A 17,843-nucleotide genomic window follows, 5' to 3' on the forward strand; every position below is an offset into this window, starting at 1 on the left:
AAATGATGATGTCATCATTGGAAAATATTCACAATACACGGCGAAGATGTACTGTGGGACGTTGTGGGGGGTTGATTTGAACTCATCTTAGAGACCATTGACAATATTAAGTTTGGTTCCTAGATGTTTGCAAACTCATACATGGACTTAAAAAATGAAAAAAAACTAAGCTTGAAAGCCTAAGAAAGTGATTTCTAAACCTTTGAAATTAGAATCTTAAAGTTTGTAAAGTGGAGAGCTATTAACAATCAACTACCCCTAAGGTAGTAGACTGTCCTTAATAGTAGAGACAGGTGTCGTCTAATAGTAGACTAACAATGAAAGTATAGGTGACTACTACCTATAATAGCAGAGGCTAGTGTCACTTGGGCATTGCTCGATAGTCGATTAATGGTTAGCTATAGTTGATTATGTCTCAGTCAAGACTGGATAGAGAAAGGAGATTCCTCTCTGTGCATAGTAGTCAATTACTAGGTGAAAATTTTGATTGTTTGAAGACATAAAAGATCTTTCCTCTTCTAACTTGCTTTGAACATTTTTCAAGTTGGGTGCTCTTATGATTCGTGCACGTCTGTATCTATGGTTCTTAACGTTTCTAGTTAGGGTTTCTTGGGGTAGGTGGTCCAGTGGAGGTATAGGGTGTCTACGGTTTGGTGGTTAGGGTTTATGGGCTTTGTGAGTGTTTGTCATCAAATGGTCCAACTGGCATGGTAGTTTGGCTAGGTTTCTGGCTTCTATGGTTATCAGTGTCTGGCTTGTGGGTTTAGTCGTTTGACGTAGTTGATGTGCACTGATGTCTGACACTTTGTTAGGGTTGCTGCTTTGGTGGAGGTTTTCTAGTGGTGATATGGTTGGGGTTTCGACGATTTATACTCAGACCTGAATCAGATCTGATGGGCCAAATCCACATCCAATCCAATTGTTCAATGGATACAAAGGTTTAAGTCGATAGAAAGCCCCAAGTAGAATCTCATCTCCCTTTTATTGTTGATGTTTGTAGTTGTAGAATTTCTTTTTTTCTTTACGCCTAAAGGCAAGTTCATTCATAAATGCTCAGGTTATAAAGTAAAAAAATTAACAGCAATGAAAAATACAATAAAAAAGCATATTTAGTGTGCTAAGAACTATGAACATCGGGCTTGAGAAATCTTTGCAACTGTCACAAATTTAAGAAACGCCAGAAAGGTCAGCTAAATGTTTCCTACAGAGATGAAGCCAGCAAGTGTGTCTCCTTACCAAATGAGTCCAGATCAACTACGCAAAACCCTCAAGGGGTATAGAGAAAACAGGTACCATGGCACCCAATCCATGGCATAATTGAAAATATGAAGCAGGAGAGGCCTAAGATTGCCTCTTGTTACAAAACTCTCCCTAATGCCCCACTATCCAAACATTCAAGGAATGGGCCTCATTGAAAGCTAAAAGTGCACAAAAGAAGTTGTAACTTGTAACTATAGGGATGTAATATGTGCAAAAAAACCACCTATCCATGTCGTTATAGAAACCAAAACATTTGGAGCTTGAACGTCACCGAAGAGAACTCAAAAATCATCAGAAAAAGGCTTGTCAGGAACGATAACATCATTACAAAACAAATGGATACCCATGATAGACCCCAAAGGCACACCACACACAAATTCGACCAAGGCCCAACAGAAATAAGAAAAAGAGCAGAGGAAAAACGAAGATTACAATGAATAGAACCAAAGATCCCAAGTCTACTCCATAGGCTTGGATCAAAACTGTCATCTCTCAAACCTGTCCAAAGAACCTCTCCAATAAACACCAATATAAAGAGAAATAAATGAAAACTCACATCCATAAGTGAGAGAAAAACCTTCATGCAGAGCATGAGAGAAAAAAACTTGCATCCATAGATGTGAGAGAAAAACCCTCCTATCGATAGAGAGACCCTCACACAGAGAGAGAAACCCTCCCGCCGAGAGAGAGACCCTCACGTTGTAGAATTTTACTCTATTTTATCAATTGCAACAAAGGAAATGCATATCTAAACACTGGTTCATTGGTTGGTAAAATATCTACAGTTTGACTGAGATATATCAATCCACCACTTTAAAAGACTATCGTTGAATGACTCCCATTTGTGAAATTAATTAGCTGGCCAAAGATTAGAAAAATCAAATGATATCAACCACTTATTCTACTAATTCAAAATTTCAATTAAGAAGATAATAATTTCAAATTGTCTAACTGAACTTGGGCAAAAGTTCATCTCCTAGTTGGAATTCATTCACGGGTGTCTCCAAAATCCAAATCCACCTTTTTATGAGACAAGTGATAAAATTATTGTGGCACTGTCATCCTTGTAGGGAATCAGAGGCTCTCTGATGATGACTTTGGCCAGTTGGCCCCATCTTTCTAATAATGCATATTGCTTGAACTCCATTACAGTGGGCCTTCTAATTAACCAATGGAGCGAGAGCTAGATCCCATTGAGAAATCTGCCATTCACATAAATTATTCAATTCTTCCAACAAAAAAAAAATCACTTGATCTATTGGACTACATGCAGCCACTACCATATATAGTATCAAAATTATATTTTATACTTAAAAAGCAATTATAAATATAGTACCACGTTTCTCTAAACCTTGTCCTTCCTTGCAGCAACCATCTGCATGGACCTTTAATTCTGTCTTCCAATCAGTGGTTGGATGATGTATTCATTACATCATCTCCCCAGTAGATCTATTCTACAGTTTTTACCAATTGTTAGTTGTTCAATTTTGTTTTTTTAACCTAAGAAACAAAAACATATCCAACATTTTGAGCTAATGACTGTTTGGGGAATTCACTAAGAAGATCAATATTGAAACAATTAAAGCTCATTAGCTTCATGAATTAATTCAACACAAGTTTGTGAAATATAGTGAATCGATTACTGAACTTAATTAGTAAATCAACCTTTTAAACTTGGTGGGTGTTTGTCAATATTCATGATTTTGTTTTCCAAAATAATAACCGCCGCATCAACAAAAACAATAACATATTGGAAAACACCCCTTAATGAATCAATATTACAAATTAGATGAACTAATTTTAATCTAATCAACTAATGAGTTATGAATTAGTGTGCTTTAAGTTTAAGTGGCTTACTTATGTGTTTGAGAAGGCTCTTTACCAGTTTTCTTACTCATTGCATATTCTTATATGAGTCGGCAACTGTTGATGCCATGGTTGATTGCAGAAAAATCTTGAAAATTGGAACCACCCAATGAAGCATGGAAATGCTAGCTAGCAATCCAATCAAAAAACATATTTCTTGAAGTTTTGAATTTAAATATAAAACAGGGGTAGTGTCAGTACTATTGTTGCAAAATTTTCTACCACCAAGGTTGCAGCGGGTGTGAACTCCCTTGAAATAATTTTCTGGCATACAATTGCACGGCAAAATGTGTTTTCACCCTGGGATGAATATTCATTCTAGGTAGTTGTAACAAAAGAAGTTCGAATGAGCTACAAATCTTGGACATGATGTCAGCCTATGTTCTTCACATTGTTAATATCCTACATGGAAAACTTTGCCAAATGGCTACACTTTTATAGCATTTTTTTTACTAAATGCACTACTTGAGTATCTTACTCAATTGTTGAATTTGGGTTCTTATATTAAGACTTGATTAGGAATAAGACCAATTTAGGCCTGATTAGTGGGGGGCACTAAACATTTCGCTATTGTTATGTTTGGTTTGATAGGAAATAAGAGGGAAATAGTAAGTTGAGGGAAGTTCTTAAGGATGAATTTGGAAGGAGTATAAATGTAAATATGTAGAGTGCAAAACCTTATATTTTGTATGTATTTATACTGTACATATTTGTATTTATACTCTTTCCAACTGAGCCTACGGAATTTCACAAAAAAGGGAAATAAGTGCATTATATTCGTTTTTCCCGTTTCAAATTTGTATATAATAAAGTCTAAAATTTAGTACTTTTCTGCGAGTACTAACAGTCTATTCTCAATTTCTCATACACCACAGAAATTACAAACAAAATTTCATGGGTTTGGGGACCCAAAATTCTCTCTCTCCAGTCGAATATATTGCCAATGTACTTTAAATGAGACCCTCTTACTAGTAAATATCGTTTAACAGAATTATTTCATTCTAAAAAGAGCCTTACATAATAAACAGATTACAAATAGAAAAATTGGGAAAAAAAAGAATAAATTTTTCTTTATTTTTTGTTGAAAATTTGTATTTTCGTACTAAAACTTAGTGAAAAAAAATGTCCCCGATAATGTTGAGAATGACATAATATTACTTGACTATTTTCCTTTAGTTTCCAAGCAAATAGGATTTTTGGTTAGTGGAATGGTAGAATTTAAAGCTAACAAGCATGAGAAAATGAGAGAGAGAGATTCTTTGCTCTATTGTTTTGCAAGCAAAGCAGCATGTCCAGTCCTAGAAATGGTGAATGTCAAAGGCAATACTTGATTGCTTGCCAACCGATTAAGACAATACTAAATGCTCCAGGAATATAATTTTGAAACCATCTCACCGAAGAACCACTTTATGTCGGTGGTCTGAATGAGCTACTTAAGCTCACAGTATAGCCTCGAATGTGCAGTCAGGAAAAATCTTGTGTGCAGCCCAGCCAAAATTGTTCATTTGTGGAGCCCACTGCATTAATTAGAATGGTTTTGAACATCATACACATTTATGTCTCGGGCAATGTTTTAAAAACCAGGGCCGGATCAGGTGGCTGAATCAAAGAAACTGAAAATTGGTGGTGGTTCGGATTATGGGTGTCAATGGACCGGTTTTGACCCGTCCAATTTAAAATCAATTTTGACGGATCAACAAGATATATTGGATTGGGCTAATCTAGTCCAAAATATTTATTAGATTGGATATGACCTGGTCTATCCGTAATAAATTTATATTATATTGAGTTGGATTAAGTGAATATCTGATTTATTGATATAGATCGAATCAACCCCCCACAAGACTGCCCCTCACAACGTCCCACAATACATCCCCAGCTCCATGCTGTGTATTGGGAACATCTCTCAATGGTGACATCATCATTTCTGGTATCATCATCAGGAGATGTTCTCAATACATGATGGGAATGTACTTTGGGACGTTGTGGGAGGCTGATTTGAACTCCCATTGATATAAGAGAAGAATATAGGTGTCAATGAGGTTAGGTTTGGATTGAAACTAATCTAAATTAAAAAGAAAAAATTGAACAGATTGGACAGTTCAGACATTGAATTGGTCCGGGCCAAAATAGTCCAAAATATTCATTGGAATGGATTGGACCTGGTCCATTTGTAATGAACTCACATTATACTGGATCGGGATTGGACCAAGTCCAGTCCAATTGACACCCCTAAAATTTCAGACTGAATAAACCACCGGCTTAAACAGAATAACCGGAAATTACCCAGCTTTCCAATTTGACATCTGGTTTGGTTTTGAGAACAGTTGTAATTGTATCGAGTACAGAAGACGGTAATGGGGACCTGTATTACCTTAACTACTTCCATCAAAGTTAAGTTTAATAGCTCCATCATATGGTGGGAATCAGGAAGGCCTAACATCCTCCCTCCATTCTTTCATCAGTTCACCTCCTGAAATGTCTTTAAAGAGGTTTGTCTTCATCCAATTAATCACCCTAATGGTTGGTAATGGCTTCAATAATCACATCCAGCTTTCTTTATCCAAAAAAATTCTTTGGTACTCTCCTCCCAAATTGTCCAGCAAACTATAGTTCTTGTACACCTCCACAATATTATTCCCCTCTTCTTTGACCAACTTATAAAAGTAAGAGCAAACAGACTTTGTACATTAAGTGGAGGGTTCCATCTACACTAAACCAATCCCAAATTGAAAAAAAAAGGGCAAGATATTGATAAGTAATTTCACCATTAACCTAGCAAAGAGAGCACCAATGTGGGGAAAGGCACCAAGTAGGCATAGGATTAATTTTTTCCAAATACACTTCCCAACAAAAACCACCTAGGCAGCATAGGATTACTCCAAACTTCTTTTACTGGAAAAGATAATCCATGACTATCACTCGGCTGAGTCAAAGATGAGAAAAATGAAGCACGGGTAGGGTAAAGGTATACCATAGGGAGAGGGGGTCCAAACCCTCTTATCCCTTTTTGTAGTATCCAAGCACACCCCTCCAAGACCTTAAAGTAGGTTCAAAACATAAGGAATCAAGCTCACGTAACCCTCTTTGAAACCCCCAAATCCCAATCAATACCAGTTTATGAATTAGATGGGACCATAAAACAGGAAATAGGCTCCTCCCTACCATTGGAGATGCAAAAACGAGATAGAAAATTTTCCTTTAATGGTAAATTGCCCACCCAAACATTCTCCCAAAACTTGACATAGAGTACTAGAATCTGGGTTATATCTGATGAATGATAAGAATAAGAGAAGGATATCACAAATGGACATAGGAGAATACTAATAGTTACCTTTGCCCACAATTTGTCAACTTCCACAACCACTTTGTTTTTGTTTCTTTTCTTTTCAAGTTTATAATTCATTTTTTATTTGTGAACTTACTCAACTGCAATACTTAAAATTTTGCAGACTTGCATTTTTTTTTTCTTTTTCATCTGCAAAATACAGGGAATGCTAGTGCAATTTGAGCTCTAATTTTACTAACTCAATTATGCCTTTACTTTTATTGTTATTGTTGTTTAGGCTTAGTTTAGAAGGAGTACAAATACAAATATGTACAGTACAGATACATACAAAATAATACAAAATGTAAGGTTTTGCACTCTACATATTTGTATTTGTACTCCTTCCAAACTGAGCCTTACAGTTATTGTTCATTTACATTTCCAACAATATTTACTTTTCTACAGTTAGTTTTGATAGCCGGTCCATATCACAACTATCTGAAGTAGTAGGCTAATTTCTCTGCTACTTACTTGTTAGTGGCTAGTCCTCTCTCTCTTTAACTGCTAAGACACATACCACCAAGTGCAGTTGTCATTTACATTTAGTGTTTATTTACGTTAAGTTATTGCTTTTATTTTCTACAATTATTTACATTTGTTGTTCTTATTCTATATTAACTGTAGACCACTAACCTATAACCTTATTCTATATTAACTGTAGACCACTAACCTATAAAAGGTTACAGTTCTTAACTGATTAATTTATTTTCAGCCACTATCTTCTTGTTAACATTCTTTATTATTGTTGTGCTTCATTGTTAACTGCTAACCCCTGTAGCTCTTGCTATATTACTAGTTTATGTGTTATAGTTATAGGTTTATTAGTTCAATAATTTGGTCAATTCAAGTGCATTATTTTGAGTAACTGTTAAACCTAATTGACCAAACCTTCCAGAACTTGATTGCCAAGAGTATAAATTCAGATCAACTCTAAGACAATCAGAGTTTTTAGAGCTCTACCCAATTCACCCACCTCTTGGGTAAGGCCATTGATCCCAATAGGACCATCTCAGCTAAAATGAAAAAAGATTTCAAAAAGTGATTTTTTATTTTGTTTTTTGAAACTTAAATTCTAAAATTATGACTTCACTTGTTTAAAATATTCTAACTTTTATTTTCTTATTTGCATATTTAGGCAAAGAAAATGGACTAATGGAATTAATAGATGAGGATGAAAAGTCATTGATAAATGAGAAATTATCAAATGATAAAGACGATCAATTTCATGGATGAATCTTCAAATAATATTGATGAAGATGCATTTAAGGACTAAACGACTTATTGTGATTTGATATTTTATTAGCATGAGATAAAATATTATATTAGTATGGAGTATCAGAGTATGGATATTTTGATTTAATATTAGAACTATGCTTTGTAATTTGCAATGGATATTTTAAACGCTTATAAAGTATTTTGTTTTTTTACAGCAATTTGCATTTTTGAACTTCAATGATTCATATTTTGATATTTGACTATTGGATTGCGACAGGTGTTTTCTCTAAATAGCTAAGATATGCTCATTTGATCTCATCTTCTTTTTTTAATTTTTTTCTATAGTATAAAATTTGTATTGTAATATCAAATTCTATATAGTAGTTGTTAGGTGCTCATTATTTTGATTATAGCATTGTTATTTTAGTGTTTAGATCTCATAAGAATAATCTTGAAAGGATTTGAACATACAATTAGCATTTATTAGACCATTATACATTAAATAAGTCATGTATAATTACATAAAATATACAATTATTTGTTTTTTTCATGTTTTTTATTATTTATGAACTATGCCCATAATTTTTAATTTTTTTATTTGAGGCTTACGCCTCACCTTTTTGGCAGCCAACCACCCCGCATCTGCCTTTTAAAATCTTGACTAAACTACATATGTATTTCTCCAGCAAGTTAACCTAACGCTATGTTTGGTTTGATGGAAAAGGTAGGGAAAAGTAGGGAAACTCACAAGGTTTCTAAAGGTTTTTTTTTTTTTGATAAATAAGATTTGTAAAGGTTTTCCTACTTTTTCCTTAAGCGTACTTTCCAAGACAAAAAATGGAATGAAGTAAATGCATTTAGTTATCCAATAACTACTTCGGATTTTCTAGAAGCATCTTTTGAAATTATTTACTCTCCAAAAGCAGTCAATTTCCAACTGTCCCTGAGGCAAAATTAGCAAAATATATCCAAGGGTAGGTTCGAACTATTTAACAAATTTACAAAAAATATGCATTTGTAGGCTTGTCCAAAGTAGGAGCTTTTTTCTTTTTCTGCTTTCTTTTTATTTACTATAACCACAAATGCTCTTTCGGTATGTGAATACATTACATACTAGCCTGAACTGAGGGGAAGGCAAGTGCATTATGTCGATGGAGCAGGAGCATCGCATATCTCGGAAATGGAGTAAAGCCTGCAAAATTATAAAAAAAAAATGTTTTAAAGGGAAATCCAAGTTTTTCACAAATCAAGAAAACAAAAATAGAGATTTAACACAACTAGTTAATATGATTAACAATGCAACCATGAACAAAACTCCTCGACTCAAACTTCTCTATATCATTAACTAGGACAAAAAAATTCTGGCACCCACTACTGGTGCCAACAAAAGACAGGCCTTAGAAAATGAATAACCAGAGACGAAGTGCTAAAAATCAGCAAATAAACCCAAATAACTGAACTCTACAATGTTCCACAAGTTTCTCCCTACAGTTTCTTGCATCTGAAAGAGAAGATTATAGCAAGTCTCCAAGTTGTAAAAGGCACCTGGATTCTGATTGGCAAGTTTCTGAACAATATAGTGGAATCACATGTCTATGCAAATACATATTTTCAGAAAACAAAAGTCGTGAAAGCATTGTCTGCAAGAAAGTACAACAATTGAAGCTTAATTAAATAAGAAATTGCTTAAGGTGTAAGAAGACTCAATTTGGTAAATTTTGTTTAAAGTCGTAATACAAATCAAGAGTCATGGATAAACCTATTAGTTGACTGACAAAATTATATAAAACAAATATGTTTGACACACATTAACCAACTATTGAAGAAGGTATTTGCTGCATGGTAGTATAAACCGGTGGTCCTGTTGGGACTCTCAAGGTAAATTGAAATGCATGCCATCAAGAACCAAGGCAATGGTGGATTCCTCTTAGGGAAAAACAGGTGACATACAACTTACAGAAAAAAAAGCAAAGAAACAAAAAAAAAAAAAAAAATAAGGATAAGGTTAATGGAAAATGACAGGTATAGCAATTGAGAATAAACATGTTTAAGAAGATTAAAAAGCTAGGTAATGTAACAATCACAAGACAAACTGAAAGCAAAGAAACAAAAACAAAAAAAGGATAAGGTTAATGGAAAATGACAGGTATAGCAATTGAGGATAAACATGTTTAAGAAGATTAAAAAGCTAGGTATTATAACAATCACAAGACAAACTGAAAATCAAAGTCAAAACAATTCAGCTAAGAAAACAAAGAAAATGTACTGAGAAATGTCAAAAACACCAATATCAAAGACTCACCTTCATAGATGGAGTGCTTTGGTAATATGCCATGTTGAAATAATGTAGGACAACTTAATGTGAACCTGAACTTGCAGCACAGTAAGTTGATGTATTGCTGTCATTCAAAGGGCTGCTACCACGGGTGTTTTCTGCAATACTCTGGTTATTGGGCTCTGTGACAGATGAACCCTCTAAGTTATTTGGTATAGAAGCTGTGGTGGCTCTGCTATTTTGTCTGGTTTCCAGGCGTTCCATCATACTTGATACTCTAGCAATTCCTGCATTTACTTCTCTCTTAACTTCAGTACTGAGATCTGCCATGGATGTGCTCCTAGAGAAAAACCTCTCCCTCCAACCTCTTGTGCTCTTTGAAATAGAGTCTTTGTATCTTAAATAAACAAAGTAGTATCATATAATGTTCCATAACCAACTATAAAGCAAATGGGAACCACCGAAAAAAGCATATCAAACAAAACATAGAATAGGATATCTTTCAGTGGATGGAGCAGGGTATTTTCTATGAAGATTTTTTTTTTTCTTTTGATCACATTTTTCAGTATGAATTATACCTCATTGACACTGCATTGAATCGAGATTTTAAAGACTCTGAAAATGATTGGAATTCTGAAGGTCCTGCTCTGTCTTGGTTTACTGGAGAAGAGTGACCAGCAGAACTCCTATATGAAAATGATCAATAGAACAATGTTTTAGATATAAAGTGAAAATAAAAATTTGAACAGCTGAGACAAGCAAGTTGAGAATCAAGTTGTTAATGAAAAAAATACCGATTGTTAAAGGATAATCCAGATTGACTGGATCCAAGAGTGGTAGATCCAGATGCTGATGAAGGAATTTGCCCATCTTGTACAGGAGATAATTCTGGAGTTTGATTAGATGGTTGTTCCCCTAGGACTGTAAGAGGAGCAGAAGGACTAGCAACAGTAATTGCAGGAGCCTGCTCATTTTCCCCTCCCCTCTGAGCTAGAGAAGCAGTAACGGCACCAGCAGGTGCACTGGGATGAGTAGAGAATACCAAGAACTGTGGTCGACCCTGACCACTGGCCCTACTGCGCTGTCCTTCCCTTCGGGCAATATGATGAGCTCTCCCCATAGCAGCAGCAGCAGCCAAGTGCTGTATTATACGTTCTTCAAGTTCAGCACCATTTGAACCTACTGGTAACTGCATTAGCAGGAAAATAGAAAATCAAATCAGAAAAATAGGACAGGCCCCAATTTATGTGGTATAAAGTTAGCTAATTGACCAAAAGGAAAATAGAATCATGATTCCAGGCTTCCAGCTAGTAAAGATGCAGCACCGACATGCTGTAATTCAAAATCTCCTAGGGTGGGATGATGAAATATCGTGGCATTTCGTGGTGGATTAAACCTAAAGGTCCTCTCCCGTTCTACTGCCTCAAGCAGTTCTTGACTACACAACAAAGACGGCAAATAGTTCCCATCAAAACCACTAGTTGTAAAATTAATTAGAAATGAAAACATTGAATTGAATGAGATGAACCTGGTTGGATCCTTAAGAGTGATGGGTTGCCAACACATGGGACACTGTGAGCTTCTCTGACACCTACAAGAAAAATGAAGCGGAATTTCAATTTCTTTCCCTTTTCTTCTAATCAGTAGTTTGCAAGGACTCTTCTAAACAGATAGAGTACCAAAATTGGACATAAGGAGACAGCACAAATTTTTCTCATTTTACACCATGTTCTTTTTCTCATTGTTCTTCACTGAATAAAATATTTTTTTGATAGGTAATAGAAATTTTATTAATTAAAAATCACAAATCAAAGGATACACAGAACAAACTCCCCACAATGAGGCCCAAGGTGTAGCCTCTAAACTGAATTCAATATTTTGACACCAAAAACAGATTAAATTCTACCTTTACCGCTATCACCCAATGTTGGTGAATATAAGATTGTTATATCCACTTATGCCCTATCACCCAATGTTGGTTTCAGCTATCTAGGATCTTAGGAGGGGTGGAGTGGATATAAACCTAACCCGTGTCATTTTCTGCACAAAGTGGCCACTCATTGTCTAACCCATATAATGCTTATTATTGAATGGAAACAATTAACTTCTGCATTATCAAAATCTAGCACTAAGCCCATATTATATAAAATCAGATGTTTCCGTACCTATTTGCATTCATATTTAACAGAAAATTGTAGTAAATGCCTTGGAAAACCCAACACTGTCCAGGCTACATAGCAGGGACAATACAAAACAGCCACAGGCTGGAGGCTGAGCATACAAAAGCACAAAAAATGAAAGAAGTGATTACAAATGAGCCCCAGGACCTGGCTTCCCCAAATAAACCCTTGTCTACTTATGCCAGATCTTGCCAAGCTATCGGCTAGGGTTTTATCCATCCTAGGAAACCAGTTAAACAAGCAGTTCAATCTACTTCTCAAGGATTTGGCTTCCCTTACCAAAGCTCTAAACCTCCAAGGAGATTCTGCTTTGGAGCTTATACAAGTAAATAACAACTTGGCAATCTCCTTCAATAAGCACATAATGCAATCTCCTGTGTTGCTTAATATTATGGATCCTCTTTCATCTTACCACTCCTTCCACTCCAGACTAGAGGGTTGCCTAAACAACACCCATCAATAGTAAGTTTGAGTCTTCCGACCTCAAGGGTATGCCAAATAATCAACCTTGTTGACTTTCCAAGTTTTTTTTTTTTTTTGGATAGATAGTGACTTTCCAAGTTATTCACTAAGAATAATGTGCCAACCTCAAGACATGATGATCCAAATAAAGTGGATTAGAAGATCTGCAAACAGTATGGCTGATGGTTTAGCCAAACAAGGAATTCAGAGACAACCCATGTTTTTTTTTGAAAGGTAAAAAGAAAATTTTATTAAAAATAAAAGACCAGGTCAAATACAAGCACCTTCCAGGTGTTAAGATAACACCTGTCCAACATACATCAAAAAACAAGATCAAGAGCACAAAAATAAGAGGAAACAAAGTAAAGACCCCGAACACAGCATCTTAACCATCTCCTTCAAACAGATCATCTTGCTCATCTCAATCCTTCTCCTATACCACTGATTTCTCGACCTGTCTCTCCCGTAACCCCCTAACCTTCCAAACATTCAGAGACAATCCATGTTCTGGGATGTTTTGTAAATAGTGGGATAGTTCTTCTTGGGCTTCTTGTTTCTGCCCACGACTTCTTGTTGTATATGTTCTTTTTAATCTAATGAATCAATTTTTGTGTTTCTGATAAAAAAAATAATAATAACTTGCCAACCTCTAAGGTCATCCATCCTTACACCAGCAAACTCTTCACATACTAAAATCCAATGTGCAACTCTTTAATAAGCTCAGTTAGATTTTCCATATCAAGTTCGTCCCCCAAACACCCCACAACATTTATACTATGCCATAACAACTTCATTCTTTTGGTTTCTCATTCCAAAATATCTTGAGAGAACAGTTCAATAGTATTCTGTGGAGCAGCCCAACTTCTAACAAATAAAGATAAGAAACAACTCCAAATTCAGCTAGAGTAAATAACAAGAAAGAAAAAGATGGTTAGAACTTTCTCCACTAAAAGCACACATTGTGGGGATAAGAACCATGGATTTCTTTGCCTTTGGAGTCTATCACACATGTTAATGAATTAAAGAGAGGTAGGGGAGGACCGATCAACAAAACTAGAAGGCACTTTTCAGCTTTCAGCCAGTTCTACCAACATCATCGTCAATGCAACAACATTTCAAACTAGCAGCCTAAACAAGCATCAATAATTTGACCTGCTGTCTGGACCAAATCGGATATTTCTACTACTAGTAATGAAAAAAAAATTTAATGCCTATTTAAAATACATGAGGAAACTGGAAACCATTGACAAGGCCGAGTTTTTCATAAAAGTTATTTACCAGTTTGCTTAATTCTACAACTCCATGCTTATTATGCTGTGTATAGATAGATTAAAGAAACCATATAAATTAATATTGTTTTGAACCCTTGCATTCATTATAAAAAACTATATATATAAGGACTCAGAGTACAAGGAATACCAAGATTTTTTATTAAACAATGGTCACCAAGAGTAGCAAACAAAAACAAGCTCCATTTACTCCTCATAAAAAGAGAAATTTAAAACTCCTAGAAAATTAGGCAAATAGAATTCTTAACAGTGATTGTATAACCTATGCCAAATATTGGTATAACATTCCCTCAATTTTTGTTAGGGGAAAATGGTATGGAGCAGAGTAAAATTAATGAAGCCTCCCATTGTTTGTTTCATCAATTACAATAAACCATATCTTTGACCTTTCCAATGGAAAAAGAGAGATTGGATGGAACCAATTTGCACCCAAGTCAGGAAGGAAAATAGCAACTCATCAATTCATGCTCTAGTCTACCAGACCATGAATAACAGACTTCATTGATAGTAGTTCAACAGGGGAAACTTCTTTTTTCTTGTTGATGAATAACTGAAATTTTCATTAAATAAATATAAAAAAGTGTGTATATTCTGGCACCGGAGCACCCCTGTGCTGAATGCCCTCTTTACATTGTGCCCTTACACCCCTGTTCTACTTCACAAATATGCTAGTCTATCAGAACATGAATAACAGACTTCATTTATAGTAGTTCAACAGGGGAAACATCTTTCTTCTTTTGATGGATAACTGAAATTTTTATTAAATACACATTAAAGTGTGTATATTCCAGCACCCCTGTGCTGAATGCCCTCTTTACATTGTGCCCTTGCACCCCTGTTCTACTTCATGGATATGTTAGAGAAAATTTACAATTGACACATGAAAATCTAACTTCTAATTGCTCTTTGCTTGGCAAGTGAATCTGCTAAACAGTTTGCAGATATTTTGACCCAACAAAATGACAGAAATGTAGCCTCTAATTCACTTACAGTGTCTTTATCTCCATTATTATGTACCTGTATTCCCATATTCCCCTCTTTGTTAGACAGTGCATTACTACTTTTGAATTTCTTTCCACAATAATGTTCCAGAAATTCATGTTCCTCCCTAGCATTAATCTCTAAAGTACATCCATTAACTCCACCCTCAAAGAGTCACACACTCCTATCATCCCAACAACAAAGCAGTGATGTTTCCCATAACATCCCTATATGTAATGCTCCACTTATACCTGATGATCCTGGATTCGCCAGAGCGCAGCCAGCCAGCCATCAAAGTTCATCAGTTTCAGTTGATCTCAACTCAATGGCCTCTGTTGCTCCTAATTAACTGACTTAAACTAGAAACGCAAAATGATGCCTAAATACATAGAATATGTGGAAATTGAGAAGGAAAAGGTCCGTTTTTCATCTTTGTTCTTTTCTTCTGGGGGCAATCAACAGTCTGATCAACCTAGATTGTAGGGAAAATACCAAAATCACTATATAAAAGCATTATAGGTGGAACAATTAAATTCAACAGCAAAAAGTCACAACTAAATTCTAGGAAGACATCAATCACAAGTGCACATCAAATAAGAAAAAATGAATTTCAGACACAGTCTAATGTGCCTGAAAAATTCTATCAGTTGCAAGCACAGGATGAGGAGGGGAGAGTAATTTTATATTATTGAAGTAAACACTCAGATTGTACCATTCGAGAATGCATTGAAGATGAAACTCATGCTTGCAGCTAGTGACCTGCACCAACAAAATCGATAAATCGAATAACAATTAATACTCAAGAAGGAAAAAGAAAATTGTGAAAAATAGAAGAGAGAAAAGTCCATGAATAAGGATTAAAGTATGGAGGTAAATGGATTTCACTGAAAACTGATAATCAAATTAGTTACAGTTGAAGGATTGCTGTCACAGAACGCCTCAAGGCAAATACTGCAAGCGTCATCACAGGCATCCTGTATTCCCCCTTCCACGAAAGCAGCAGCGGATGTCAGACTCTCTACCTTCTTAGTCTCATCCATCGCTGAAACCTACAAAATCCCAGAACCCAAAATTAGGTCAGCTAAAGCCTTCCCCATTAAAGCAATGAAGTTTGACGAACACACTGGAAACAAATGAACACCTTCCATATTTTCAATCAAACTCGATCACCATAATCAACCAATAAATTTGCGATGCTGGAAACTTCAGTGAAATTCATTCCCAAATGCAACAAGATAGAAGCCCCTTCGCATAATTGCATCAAAATTCGATCTTCAAAATCAAAATCAACCGATTTTGCAAAATCCGAAGAACCAAATCTTTCCCATGTAGAATTTACAAAAGCGCCCAGAATAACAAGAAGATCATAGATTAAAACACAACAACGATTCAGAATTCTTGTTCACGAAGGCGGAACCAACAGCAAGGAAAATCCCAAGTGTGCCAAAAAAAAAAATAAAAACACGAATCAACAAGCAAAACCGGCACTCTGGGTCCGGGTGATGGGGGGAACCGAAAGCCAGATGGATCTCGAATCGAGAAAACCTGTAGAACGAAAAATAAAAAAATAATAATAAAAAAAATAAAATTTGAAACATAAACACAATTCGGGTTTTACCTCCATTGAAGCTGGTCTCGATCGGGGTTGAGGATTCGAGAAATCGCCCTTGAATTTCAAGACAGAGCTCGAATTCCAGAGAGATATCGCTCGAGATCCATCATAGAGAGAGGGGGGGGGGGGGGGGGGGGGGGGGGATGGGAGGAAACAGAGAGAGAGAGAGACCTATATCAGAGAGAACGAGAGACCAAGAGAGAGATAAGTAGAGATGGAGACACGTCCGTCGCTTGGCACTGATAAAAAAAAACCGGAGCTCTCTCTCTCTGGCAAAGCCTCAAGCCCCTCAACAACATTAATATTTGCTTAGCACAAAAATAATAAAAAATAAAAATCTGATTACATCTCTAACTCTAACGAAATAGATCCGGGTTTCGTCTCCATTTTGACCCTTATTAATTTTAATAGAACATTTTGACCCGTATTTGATGGTTTATTTTACTACTTGTCTTCCTCTCTCTCTCTCATCCCAAATTCTATGGTGATGATCATCATTGTCATGATATGGTGTAAATTAATCTTCACTCTTTTAAACCTAATTTCTTAGTAGAATCAAGTAGGGTTTCTCATTTGATTCCTTAACTATACAAAAATTATAGGGGCCCATCAGCCCCTTGACTAATTTATAACAAGAACGTTTTATTTATGAAATGCATGCAATATAGAGTTACATACATGGAATGTCAGCCCGATCTGGTCCGGTTCAATTGGTTCAACTGGGGTTTAGTTAGTAAAGCAGTTCGGCTCGATTATTATTTGCCTAGCATTTCTGCATTTGTTCCCTGCCTCCATTTGGGGTACATAGAATTCACAATAAGAATCTTATTTTTCTTTTTGTTTACAAAATGCATGTTATGGAGTAAGGCTGCATAAGATGTCAAGTGAGGTCCTTGTAGGTTTTATTTTCTAACATGCCCCTTCAAACGAAAGCCCATTAGGCTTGAAGTGTGAACAAGCATAGGCCCATTCATACCTTGTGCTGAAACTTAATTAATTATAATGGGGGTGGCGAGTGTGAAACACTAGACCACTTGATCAAAATTGCTCTTATTAGGAATGTAAACGGAGTGAATTTGAATTGAATCATGTTATAATCGAATCCGAATTCGATTTACAAAACTGATGATTCAAATTTGGTTTGATATTCGACGGGTACTCAAAAGTAAAAATTGAATTCGAATTCGACTTAGATAATCGAATATTCGATTAATTCGAATTCAATGGATTAAACCTAATTCTTGAAACCAAACAATCGAGCACTCTCATTCCCTTTGAATGAACTACAAAGAAAGGAGAAAATATCTTGCTTCATTTTTAACGATCTATGGAGACAAACCTGATTCTATGAATGATGAAGATAGACGAAGAACAA

General features: G+C 35.6%; 1 protein-coding gene across 3 annotated transcripts; it reads right to left on the minus strand.

The window, feature by feature from the left end:
- Positions 1-8,551: 8,551 nt before the first annotated feature.
- LOC104590952 (E3 ubiquitin-protein ligase RHF2A-like) lies at positions 8,552-16,768 on the minus strand. 3 transcript variants are annotated; one of them, XM_010249734.3, is made up of 10 exons: positions 16,475-16,742; positions 15,998-16,401; positions 15,768-15,905; positions 15,569-15,615; positions 11,473-11,535; positions 11,274-11,382; positions 10,739-11,133; positions 10,523-10,630; positions 9,972-10,341; positions 8,552-8,861 (listed from the first exon to the last, which is right to left on the minus strand). In XM_010249734.3, the coding sequence occupies exons 3-9, from the start codon at positions 15,894-15,896 to the stop codon at positions 10,026-10,028; spliced, it is 1,167 nt and encodes a 388-aa protein (XP_010248036.1). In that variant the 5' UTR covers positions 15,897-15,905; positions 15,998-16,401; positions 16,475-16,742; the 3' UTR covers positions 8,552-8,861; positions 9,972-10,025. The 3 variants fall into 3 exon arrangements, with proteins under 3 accessions (XP_010248036.1, XP_010248032.1, XP_088745755.1); XM_088889629.1 differs by lacking the exon at positions 15,998-16,401 and adding an exon at positions 9,215-9,309 and having other exon boundaries at positions 8,710-8,861; positions 16,475-16,768; XM_010249730.3 differs by lacking the exon at positions 15,998-16,401 and having other exon boundaries at positions 16,475-16,768.
- Positions 16,769-17,843: the final 1,075 nt, after the last annotated feature.

The sequence above is a fragment of the Nelumbo nucifera genome, chromosome 6 (assembly GCF_055504915.1).
Source record: "Nelumbo nucifera cultivar China Antique chromosome 6, China Antique-T2T, whole genome shotgun sequence".
Taxonomy (NCBI): Eukaryota; Viridiplantae; Streptophyta; class Magnoliopsida; order Proteales; family Nelumbonaceae; genus Nelumbo; species Nelumbo nucifera.